This window comes from Mastigoproctus giganteus, chromosome 1, assembly GCF_048544385.1.
Source record: "Mastigoproctus giganteus isolate SK-2022 chromosome 1, ASM4854438v1, whole genome shotgun sequence".
In the NCBI taxonomy this organism is placed as follows: Eukaryota; Metazoa; Arthropoda; class Arachnida; order Uropygi; family Thelyphonidae; genus Mastigoproctus; species Mastigoproctus giganteus.
In genome coordinates, this window is record NC_143575.1 from 18,906,785 (window position 1) to 18,919,842 (window position 13,058).

General features: G+C 36.7%; 1 protein-coding gene across 1 annotated transcript in view; it reads right to left on the reverse strand.

Moving 5' to 3' along the window:
• Positions 1-3,142: 3,142 nt before the first annotated feature.
• LOC150090605 (zinc finger C3HC-type protein 1-like) overlaps positions 3,143-13,058 on the reverse strand; it is a 55,264-nt gene continuing 45,348 nt past the window's right edge. Inside the window, exons 8-9 of the mRNA XM_090379033.1 lie at positions 9,263-9,466; positions 3,143-3,211 (exon numbers count right to left, since the gene is read on the reverse strand). Coding sequence (XP_090235159.1) covers positions 3,143-3,211; positions 9,263-9,466 — 273 coding nt within the window. The remainder of the gene's footprint in view (positions 3,212-9,262; positions 9,467-13,058) is intronic.

Genomic DNA, 13,058 nt, shown 5'->3' on the forward strand with positions numbered 1-13,058 from the left:
CACAAACAGTAAGAAAATAAGTCTGAATAGTATGTGGATGAGAACTTAATAAAAATTTGGAATATTCTACAAACACTTTATTATGAAATTATTTTTACTTATTACTTATTTTTTTATATATTTGAATAATAAATTTGTGCTTAATAAACTGTTGTTAATATACTTAATTTATTGTTCTTATTCCAAAAACATTACTACTAAAGTAACAATATCAGGAAAAAAATTTGAGTACTTTCCATATCCTTTTAATTTTCATTTTTTCCTGATAGCAAAGAATGAGTACCAGCACCAATTTTTTTACAAAAAAAAAAAAAAAAAGCACTGACATTATGTAAATGAAACATGTTATTCTGTTGATTTTCTTTACATTATTGTTTGCTGGCAACAGAAAAAAAGAAAAAAAAAAAAAATGAGACTCCCCCCTCTCTTTTCCTCGTGTAGGTACCAATCTGGCTTGCCATTTAATTTTTGTTCCAAGCTGTCAGCCTCAACCACCCGTGGGGGCAACTTACTTCAGAAATTAAGAACCTACTGGTTAAAAGAAGACCACAATACAATCTAGTAACTTCTGTAATCTGAATTTATGGCCCTAGATTGAGAATCATTTATAAAAGTGAAAATTTCAACTTCATTTGTGGGCACCTCCATAGCCAGGTGGGTAGAAGCAGCAGTGCGTAGCATACGCTTCCTGATTAGACTGGGGTTCGAGCCCGTAACCACCGGATGCGGAAAGGTCAGGGTATGACCACCGCATATCCCCGGAGCAATATGGCCTTAGTTGCTAATGCTCCTAAAAACCAAATAACAACAACTTCATTCATTTTACTATACTCTTTCAGAGCCTTAGAGATCTCAAAAGAACTCTTATGGTGCCTGGTTGCTAAGCTCTGTAGTCTTGAAGTCTTTTCTCATATAGATGACCTTTTGCCAATCCAGTAGACGTTTTGCTTGTCTTTGTACACTTTCAGGAAGCTTTACATGCAGTGTGGCCTAACAATTCCATTGTATGGTGGGATTATGACCACTGTAATCTGTACAAGCAAATAATCAGTAAATCATTGATTGGACACTGCAGGCCCTTCTTGCTGTCTGCACTATGCAGAACTTCTTGTCTGGTTATATTGTAAGACCAAAAAACGCTTTTCTCTACTTTTTTTTAATTCAACCCACAAGTTGGCCTTAGTTGCTGATGCTCCTAAAACCCTATTACAAGAAATGGTGGGTTTTGGTTTTTAGGAGCATTAGCAACTAAGGCCATATTGCTCCGGGGATATGCGGTGGTCATTCCCTGACCTTTCCGCATCCTCCGTATTTGGTGGGCACGGCCTCTAACCCCGGTCTAATCAAGAAGCGTGTGCTACGCACTGCTGCTCCTGGCTACGGAGGCGCCCTCCAAAGTATAAAAGACCTTGTATTTTGCTGCATTAAAACATCTGCCAATTCTCTGACCATTCTTAGAACTTTCTAAGCTGTCCTGCTTGGCACTGATCATTAACTGCTCTTCTGATCTCAACATCACATCGCTAATATGTTATTTCTTGTTGTTTGTTTGTTATTTGGTTTTTAGGAGCATTAGCAACCAAGGCCATATTGCTCCGGGGATATGCGGTTGTCATTCCCTGACCTTTCTGCATCCTCCGTATTTGGTGGTCATGGGCTCAAATCCCGGTCTAATCAAGAAGCGTGTGCTATACACTGCTGCTCCTGCTCACAGAGGCACCCACCATTTCTTGTAATAGGGTTTTAGGAGCATCAGCAACTAAGGCCATATTGCTCTGTGTATACTGTCTGTAAATTGCGTGTGGTTGAATTTCTGTTTGCTGGATGAAAAACCCGAGTTTGCCTAACTCAGCCGAAGTGTGAAAAATGCATATAAAAATTCCACCCAGTGTGGGGAAGACTGCAGTTCTACCAAATGTGCTACCTATGAGGGCAATATGCCTTTTAAGAAAACCAATGTTGTCTGATTGTGGTCCCAGTAATAACGCTTAGAGGACACCACCCATTGCCCACCCATTTAATCTTCATGTACAGGATCTTGTCATATTTATCTCTAATATGCCATTCAATTAAATACATTATATCCTGCTTCCAACTAATTCACACCTCAGATTCTATACTAGCATGTGTAATTGATTCTGTGAAAACTTTTGTAGCACTCAGGCTATTTTTAATAAGAAGCATGACCCTCCCCCACTCATACATTGTATACCATAGTGAAACTCATTCTCTATTTCTGGGAGACACTATGTTTCCATTAGCCCTATTATGTCAGCATTAGTTATCCTAACAAGGAGTTCAAATTCACTCATTGTACTGACAACGCTCCTGACATTACTGTAGACAATTAAAAAAGTTCTTATATATTTTACTACCCTGACAGACTCCACAAAGTTATTTAAGCATGTTTCTAGTATTAGCTTCCTGTTAATTTGAGACACTGCTACCTCTCAACATATTTTTCCAATACCAGTTATTGAAACAACAAACAAGAACTCTTCATATGTGTGCAATTGATGATTTAACCTATATCATCAGTGAAACACATTTACATTAACCTCCCCTCACTAACAGTTTCCTTGAGCCCTTAAGGGCTCCTCAGTGATGATACTGGCAAGGTTATTTGCATTACAAATGTAATCAACTGTTGCTCCTGGAAGAACATCCTGGTTTTAGTACACCCATCCTTATTACAAAAAATGTTACCCATTTCTATGACAATGGGAACAGTATGCATTTGACTATTCTGCCCTGAATAGGGGGAGTGCATCACATGGTCACTAGATACTTCAGTCTCTAATGAGATCTGGGCTTTGTCTCCGGGCCATCCTGTTTCTTCAGTGACTGATTGCACCAGTTGACTATATGTGACATTTGCCATTATCCTAATAAAATATTTCTGTAGATTGTAAATAAAGAGACTTGAAATGATAAATCAAATACAAAAATACAGATTATGATTCAAAAACATATATTAAAATGTTTTAATACTTTGTAAATATTTATATAATGAAAATGAGTTCGGGCTATACTAAGTAACTCAGAGGCTGAAAGAATCAGTTTTCATTTATTAAATAAAAAATTTGTATACGAAATGATTAAAAATGCCACAGCATATAATTAAAAATTACTATAAATCTCATCATAATATCGGATCTGACCAAGTGTCCAACATCTGCCTTATTTTTGTGAGTTGTTCTCGAGATGGGCTCTAGACAAGAAAGTTAATAAAACCGAAATTAAATTGGATTTCATATCTGAAATTCTTGGTAATTAAATAATATATGTAACATGTATATAAACAAATACATTGTCATAAAATACAACAAAAAAAACTTGAAAAATCAAATATATTAAATTTGTGTTTTAATTTTATGCAGTCATAATTTCAGTCATCTTAAATGAGATTTTTTTTTTTTTTATATGACAACAGAATTTTCAATGTTTTTATAAATGCATACTGTCCACTAATTAACTATCTTAAAATCAAGAGAATGACATTAAATTTAAGATGACACTCTGTCCCAGCATAAGAAAGGACTTGACATTTTCCATATGTACATATGAATGTATGAATTTTCATGGAAGAGCAGCAGTTTATGAGCTATTGATGACAAAAAAAAAAAAAAAATGCCCACCATTAACTTGAATGATACAAGGTGCTCCAGATTGAGACTATGGAAACTGGTCCTATGGTGCAATGAATCACACTAGATGCTCTTGCTCTTTTAATCTGATAGATAGAATACTTGTTAACAGAAGAAACTGTTTTTGCAGGGATGGGATACATTTGAATAGAAGGGCACAAGAATATTTGCTGATGGTGTCAAGGCAGTGAGAGGTAGGTCAGGTGGAGGAAGATAGAGAGTAGTTATTAAAGGACACATCTCTTCATGGACTAATGTTATTAAGGGAGTCCACCATGGTTCTGTGCTAGGCCTCCTTGTTGTTTTCAGTATTTATTAATGATTTTGATGAAGGTATATAAAGCTTAATGTCTAAATTTGAAGATGATACAAAAGTTGGGAGACAGGTAATGACAGTAATCAAGGTATGCTACTGCAACAATCTAGAAAATTTAGGCAGATGGGCTGAGGAATGGCAGTTGAAGTTTAATATCAACAAGTGTAAGGTACTGCATATGGGCAGCAGTAATCCCAGATTAATATACCAATTGTGTGGTACTAAACTCAGGGTAATGGATAATGAAAAAGATCTAGGGGTAATTGTGCAGTCATATATTAAGTTCTCTGAGCAGTGCAGATTGGCTGCCAAGACAGATCATGGGATGAGGTTTTGTTGATGATTATACAGGAATTTTGCTAGCAAGGATAAGGAGTTGGGTAGCCTATTGTACAAGGCAATGGTTAGGCCCAATCTTGAGTGCTACATACAGGTCAGGAAGCCTCATTTTAGGCAGAAGGATGTAGATCTGTTGTAATGGGTACAGAGAAGGGCCACAGGATTGATGAGGATGGAAAAATGGCTCTTACCAAGAAAGGCTTCAGTTTTGCAAACTGATTGCATATACAAATTCAATAACAGGTTACCACTTTGATTTTTTTAGTGTTAGTAGTGGCAAATGATGCAAGAACGCAAGCTTATACAGCATCAGCCAAGAAAAGAAAAAGTTTATATTAACAGGCTCTTTAATGGTATTTGGGAATCTATGTTAAAATGGTTATATGATTGGATTGTATAACAGGTTGTCAGTATCATATTATTCACAATGGATCTACTTTATGGATTACTACTTTTCCAACTGATGTTCCCCAAGAATCCTCTTTGTGTCTATTATTATTTAATATTTATATCAATGATCTTGCTTGTGTACTCAAACTTGTCATCGAAATTTTGATATATGCTTCTGATGTTAAATTTTATACCTCATGCAATCAAGCACATTCATTAGATGATTGCATCTACATATATCAAAATCAAAAAATGTAATAGTTTCAGTTAAAGATACACATAAAATGATAAAAGCAATGATTATATATTCATGAGCCAAAATATTATGACCACCTGTCCCTATGAGTGGACACATCCTATAGCACCTAGGAGTGATGCTACTGACTCCCACAGCATATATATGAGGTGCTACCCAAATGTTCCTGAAATTTGAATGTTGTGCGGGAACTACATCTAGTATGGCCTTGTGGCGCTAGGTAATACTGCATGCATCCTTTGTGAATCAGTGTGCCACGTGGCGTCGGGCTAGACAGAGCCACTGAATATTTATGTGCAGTTCTTTGGCAGTGTGTTTCGCGTAGTTTGTGATTATTGCGATGGCTGATGTGAGAAAGCAACGTGCTTGCATCAAGTTTTGTTTCCTTCTTAACGATACAGCAACAGAAACCCATAATGCTTTAGGTCAGACGCAGATCTACTACTGGTTTAACCATTTTAAAAATGGTTGAATATCGGTTGATGATGACGATCACTCTGGGCATACATCATCGAGCACCACTCTGGAAAACATTGCAAAAGTTTGGGTGGCAATCCGTGAAGATCACAGGCAGACCATCCATGGCATTGTAGGACTATTGTGTGGCACGTGTCAGCGGATTTTGTCAGACAAGTTGAACACGAGAAGGATTGCAGCCAAGTTCATGCCATGGTTACTGAGTGAAGACGAAAAGCAGAATCGCATGGAAGTTAGCAGAGATCTTCAAGAACAGACCAAAACTTCCTTTCTACGGTTGTCAATGGTGATGAGAGTTGGGTATGACCCAGAAACCAAACAACAATCATCTTAGTGGAAGATGATTGTTGCTTGGTTCCGACCGAAAAAAGCCCGACAAAGATCTTCCCAAGAATGACAGTCAAGCTGAAGAGTCGAAGATTTGACAGTGTAAAGGATATTCAAACTGAATCGCAGGCAGTGCTAAACACTATGACAAAGGACTTTCAGGATGCATTCAAATCATGGGAGAAGTGCTGAGATCAGTGTTTACTCTCTCAAGAGGAGTACTTCGAAGGTGATGGTGGCAAAATAAGAATAAGACCCAGAGTGAGTCTAATTTATTTTATTAGTACATTTTGGGATCTTTTGGGTAGCACCTCGTATAATGACTACACAGGTACTGCCTGTCAGTTCATCATTATGAAGCCTGTGCAATGGTGGGGAAAGGGAAGGACCTGATGGAGTTTGAATGGGGAATGATTTGCATTGCTCAGAATGCATAGGCCAGCACCGCAGCAAACAAGCATTTTCAGCTGTTCGAGGGTCACCATAGCAAAGATGTAGCAAGAATGGTCAGAAGAGGCATACACAGCTATCCAATCTGCCAGGACAGGGAAACCACCTCAGGTTGACAGTCGAGGTGAATGATGGCTGATACGTTTGTCGGGGACAACAGATGGCTCTTGATCCCTCAAAAGTCTCCTGGTCTGATGAATCAAGGTTCCAGCTGTATCATGAATGCATATCAGACGGCAAGCAAGTGAACAGCTGCAACCAGGCTGCTCTTTTGGACAAAAAACAGGCCTCCATGGCACCATAATTTGAGTGATGTTTTCACAGACATCACTGGCTTCCCTCATCCCCACTGAACAGCCTTAACTGTGAGATCTTACTTCAGCATTGTTTCGGGACTAAGTTTTGCTGCCTACATGCTGGCTGTACATCGGGTTGGCACTGAACTCTTTCAACAAAGCAACACCCCATGCCACAGGCCCAGACTATTCAGGAATGGTTCAAGCATCGTGTTGAAGCATTTTGTGTGCTCCTCTGGCCGCCAAATTCCCTTGTCATCAATCCCATTGAACATTTGTGGGAAGAGGCGGAACACAACATTTGACAGTGGCTTGGTTCTTTGCTGAACTCTGGGATATCCTTCTGTTCAGCTGGTCCAGGATACCCGAGGACACTTTCAGGGATCTTGTGGAGTCAATGTCATGTTACCTGCAAGCAGTTATGGCGAAATACAGCTCAATATACTCTTAGGTAGTTGGTCATAATGTTTTAGCTCATGAGTGTACAATAACTTCCCATATTATAACACATATCAATGAAATGTATGTGACTTAAGTGTATTATTTTCTGATTGCCTTAACATAATAAATTGATAATATAATTAAACCAACTTTTCAGAAGGCTTGGATTCATAAAATTTTTCTAATACTTTTAGTAGCTCAAAACCCATCAAAGACTTGCTTTTCACATTATATTTATCTATATTATTTACTTACTACTATACCTATTTTCCTTCTTTTATACATTATACTTTACTACTTTACCTATATTACTTACCTTTATTTATAGTAATGAAACTTAGGTGTATTATTTTCTGATAATTCCCATTTAACTCAATACAGTGACAATATAATTAAACATGCTTACAGAAGACTTACATTTATAAACTGTTCATCTAATACTTTTAGTAGCTGGAAACTCATCAAGACCTTATTTTTGACATTAGCTGGAAACTATATTGGAATTGCATCCAGTATGGTTGTGACTATATAATTCATGTTTCCAAACCGAAAGATGCAGAGAAGCAAAATTAAAATACAGTACAGCATCAGTTATCCAGAATAATCAATGTCAGACCTCTTCCGGATAACCGAACTGGAAAATTTTCCAGATAATTTTTCCAGTAAGATTAAATAAATTTAATTAAATAAATTTAATCTTACCTTACGATTAAATTAAATAAGATTAATTAAATAAAAAAATTAGAAACCAATTTCGGAAAACAGAAACATCCATCCAGGCATTTTTATGATTTTTATACAAAACAGGAAAATTAGAAAGATTTTTAAATGCTCTTGGTTTTTTCAACTTACCGATAACAAGCACGGACAATCTGTGTATCCCAGTGGCATTTGCACCCATAGCAATTGTAACTCACTCTTTTCTCATCTTAAAACTTGGCGCAGGCATTTTAGTGGCTATGGTTTTTATCGGTAATGCTTTCCATAATAATAAGACCATCTCATCAATATTATAAACATTTTCTTTTTCATAATTTGCTATAAATGAAGCAAACTTACTTTTCAAAGGACAACCGCTGCCGATTCGCCTGCAGAAAGTTTCTCGCCTTGAATATCTAGTTCACATATACCGTGTCTCAGTTTAAAGTTTTTCGGCCAACCTGTACTTGCCTTAAAATCTTCATTACGTCTTAATTTTCGATTAAAATCCAATGCTTTTTCATACAACATTGAGACAGACACTGGTTCACCTAAACTTCACTCTGAAGAAACAAAAAAATAAAGTGAGTGCACTCTCTAAAGCGGAATTTTCAGGTTTCAACATAGTCTTTTTCCTTAGATCCTCCTTCACTATCCATATTCGACACAAATTCTGTTAGAGCATTGGAATTTTTTTTGATGTCGTAAATTGTTGAAGTCCCCACATTAAACTCTTTGGAGAGATGTCCTAAATTTTCACCTTTTCTAATTCTATTAATATTTTCCATTTTTTGTTGCAATGTTAAAACTACACGTTTTCTTTTCATTCACATTTTACCGTAAAAAACTGATAACAATAATAAATCGCACAATATTGGGCTGATATTATTCTCACCAAATCTGGAGCTAAACTAATCTGAAATTCACTCATGATTTCTGAGGAAACCCAGTAGTCTCTGTGATATTTTTCTACAGCACATTTCTGAAGGTCACCTAGAATTCTAGAGGTCACAACCATAAAACGATAAAAACAATTTGCAGTTTTCAGTTTATTGGGCTTTTAATTTGTAAAATCAGTTATAAATGGGTAGTAAACTCAATCTTTTGCTTATTAGAATCAAAATTCAATTTCCAAACGTGATCACTATAATCGGCGCATACTGTACTACTGCTAATATAAAAAAATTAAAAAAATCAGCATTTCAAATTATTCTGGATAACTGACATTCCAAATAACTGACGTTCTATTGTACTTAATGAAATTAGACAACCAATCAGGCTATCATGCATCTAGTTATAATTTACATTTTTCAAAACATAATTTAACACTCCTTAGTTACTGGCTTAAAATATATTCATAAAATTATAAACAGTAATTCCTTAAACATTGAATTACTTCCTTATAGCTCATTAGAAATGTAAATTTTTAATATCAGAAATTCAAAATCAAGCTGCTTAAAATACTAAACTAATCACAGTAAATGTAGTCCATTATTCATACTATTAGCTTTATTAAATATGAAAAATTTAGATCCATCTTTTCAGCTAACTGCTCTCCTGCACTGTAAGTGAGTTATATTTGTAGGTTGTACCTGTTATGAAAATAAAAAATAACAATACTTACCACAGAACTTTCTAATTTGGTTTCTAAATTTCTTAAGAGACCATCAAAAAATATTTTCCAGCCAGGTAAAGATTCCAAGGATTTCTTATTAAGAGGAGAATCTATTGTGTCTCCTGAATTTGGTTCCTTGACCTCTGGTTTGCTTATTAACCACAAACACCAGTGCCGATGTGCATAGAGTGGATCAAAAGGCTGATATATGTTCTGCAAGGATTAAATATCTCTTAATATAATATCTGAATAATATCACAATATCATGCATCTTAATCCACTGTACAAATAATGGTCATATACTTATTATTTTCTTTAACAAAGTTATGTTCGGGTACTCACAAAATGGATTACCAAAACAAATAAGTGAATTACTGACAACATCACTACTACGTTACCGAAAACAGAAAAGTAAATAAGTTCCCATAAGTTGGAATAAAATTAAAAATTGCACAAATTTGGACAAATTAATTAAAATATTTACTACCACAATAATTTGGTAGAACTTAGCATTTACTTTTATCAGTTAAAAACATGACTAATGTTTTTAACTGCCCGATAAAAGTAAATGCCACCCACAAAAACTATAAAATAAATGGAAAAAGAAAGGAAGAAATGTGACACAGTTGGGTAAGTGCATTCAATCAATCAGATGCCCTGGTCTTTGAGTGGTTGCTCAAACTTGTAGCTTAGTAAACGATGCTGGAGCCAGCTGATAATTTTCAACCAACCTGGGCTACTGCAGATTGGAAGAGAATGGAACATTGCTGTTAACTTCTCTGCTGGTTAATAGCTAGACAAAGAGAAATGCAAATATATGCTTTCTCTGTGATGCCTGTGTGAGTTTGTGTTATTGAGGATTCAATACTTGATTATTCTCTGTGGACTTCCACTTGATCTTGATTTCTGTTGTGCAATGTGAGGTGGTTGTGAAGATTGCTTTCATATATTCTTGGCAAGACTGAAAAGGGTTACTAGCAATAATATACCTCCTTCCCCCCAGGTTAATTTTGTGGCATTTGAAACCACACGTTTGTCTATCTGTTGTTGAAATACTTAAGGTGGATGGCTGCCTTTCTCATTCTCCATTATCCAGCTTCGATAAGACCAAGCCAATAAATGAGCATTGGACATTCAAATCTAATTCAGCAGATAGCCCACTAACAAGACATGGTACAGTAAGTTAAAACTCAGCTTTTTTGCTCTAAATGGTAGATTTGAAGCATCACTCATCCCTAGGATGAATAGTTCTGCAATAAGCTTTAAAAAGACTTTTGTTCAAGGATACCTTTTTCTGTGGGTAATCTCATTTCCTTTGCACATTTCCAGGGCCTGCTGAGGGAAAGCATCTTCATTAGTATTAGTAACAGCCATATGGTGCAAGAAAGCCTATGGCTTATGCTGCACCAGCCAAAAACAAAAAAAAAAAAAAAAAAAAAAAAAAAATCCGAACAAAACAATGATAAAAAAAATAAATAAATAACTAAATAATAATAATAATTAATAAAAAAAAAAAAAAAAAGGAAATTAAACCTATCATCCTATGCGCTTCCCTTACCCGAAAGTACTATCCAGATGACCTTTGAATTTCCCCAAACTGTCGGCCTCTACCACCCATGAAGGCAACTTATTCCAGTAATTTATAACTCGCTGGCTAAAATAAAATTTATTTATTTATTTAAAACTTCCTGCAGTCCAATCCAAACATTTCCCCCCGTAACTTGAATTTATGTCCCCTAGTTCTAGCATCATTTATAATCTTGAAAATTTTGTCCTCATTCATTTTACTGATGCCTCTCAGAGCCTCAAACACCTCAATCAAATCTACTCTAAGGTGTCTAGTTTCCAAACTCTGCAACCCACATATTCGAAGTCTTTCTTCATAAGGACGCCCTTTAGCCGATCTCACCAGGCGAGTTAGCCTTCTTTGCACCCTTTCAAGAAGCTCGATGTCTTTCTTTAGGTGCTGTCTCCATACTTGAACACAGTATTCCAAGTGTGGTCTAACAAAAGCCTTATATAATGGGATTATCACGTCCCTATCTCTACTTGCAAAAGTTCGATAGATCATCGATAGGACACCATGGGCCTTCCTTGCAACCTGTTTACAATGCTCAGAGAATTTCATGTCTGACCGTATCGTAACACCCAAGTCCCTTTCCTCCAGTACTGGGTTTAGTTGAACTCCACAAAGTGAATAAGTTTTTTTGGGATTACTGTTTCCCAGGTGTAATACCTTACCCTTTGTTGGATTAAAGCACAGCTGCCATTTTTCTGAAGTCTATCTAGGTCTCTCTGAAGAAGCTCAGCTTGACAGTGATCATTAACTACTCTACCAATTTTAACATCATCTGCAAATTTAGACATCACGCCCTCTATCCCTTCATCAATGTCGTTTATGATTCATAATTCCTATTAGCATTAATAGAGGCATATGATGCAAGAAAGCAAGCTTATGAAGCATCAGGCAAAAAAAAAAAAAAAAAAAAAACCCTCCCATTTCACCCCTCCATTCGTTCCAAATTCCTGTCCAACCCAGCCTTAAATTTATTTAGCCTATCAACTTCCACAACTAAAGATGGAAGTCTGTTCCATCAATCAACTACCCGCTGGCTAAAGGCAAATTTCCACACATCTATTCTACAATTGTCTTTCCTCAATTTGCATCTATGCCCCCTCAAGTTCTTAATCTGAGCAAGAGGAAGAATCCCATCAGCATTCAGCTTGCTCATCCCATTCAAGGCCTTATATACCTCAATCAGATTACCTTGCAGGTGCCTACTTTCCAGGCACTGCAATTTGTAGAACTTAAGGCTTTCTTGGTAAGAGTACCCATTTTGTTCCCTTCACAAATCTTGTTGCCCTTATTTGTACTCATTCTAGCAACTCTACATCCTTCCTAAAATGAGGCCACCTGACCATTGCCTTGTATAATGGGATAATGACCCTCCTGTCACTGCTAGCAAAATTCCTATATATCATTGACAAGATCCCATTACTTGCCCTGGCAGCCCGTCTGCTCAGCGAACTTCATATTTGACTGCACAATTACCCCCCAGGTCTTTTTCACTTTCCAATTCCCTGAGTGTAGCACCACACAGTTGATACATTTCTCTTCGGTTATTGCTACTCGTACACATTACTTTGCATTTGTCAATGTTAAACTTCACTTGCAATTTATCAGCCCAACTTATCTAGATTCAGTTGGAGTAGCATACTGTCTTTATTGTCGTTAACAACCCGGCCAATCTTTGTATCATCTGCAAACTTGAACATTACACCTGATATACCTTCATCAATATTATTGATAAATATACAAAACAACAATGGGCCCAAAACTGAACCCTGGGAAACTCCACTAATAACATTTGACCACGAACAGTAGTTGTTGTTATTTGGGTTTTGGGAGCATTAGCAACTAAGGCCATATTGCTCTGGGGATATGCGGTGGTCATTCCCTGACCTTTCCGCATCCTCCGTATTTGGTGGTCACGGGCTCAAACCCTGGTCTAATCAAGAAGTGTGTGCTACGCACTGCTGCTTCTACCCACTTGGCTACGGAGGTGCCACGAAGAGCAGTGTCCATTGATTACCACTCTCTGTCTTCTCCCACTCAACCATCCCTTTATCTATTGTAGCAACTTACTTAATGCCATACCTCTCCAACTTGTACAACAGTTTTCTGTATGCAACTGTATCAAAAGCTTTCCTGAAATCCAAGTATATGATATCAAAATTATTTTTGGCATTCAGTTCCTTTGTGACATCATAGTATCCAATCAAATTGGTCAGAGAAGACCTCCCT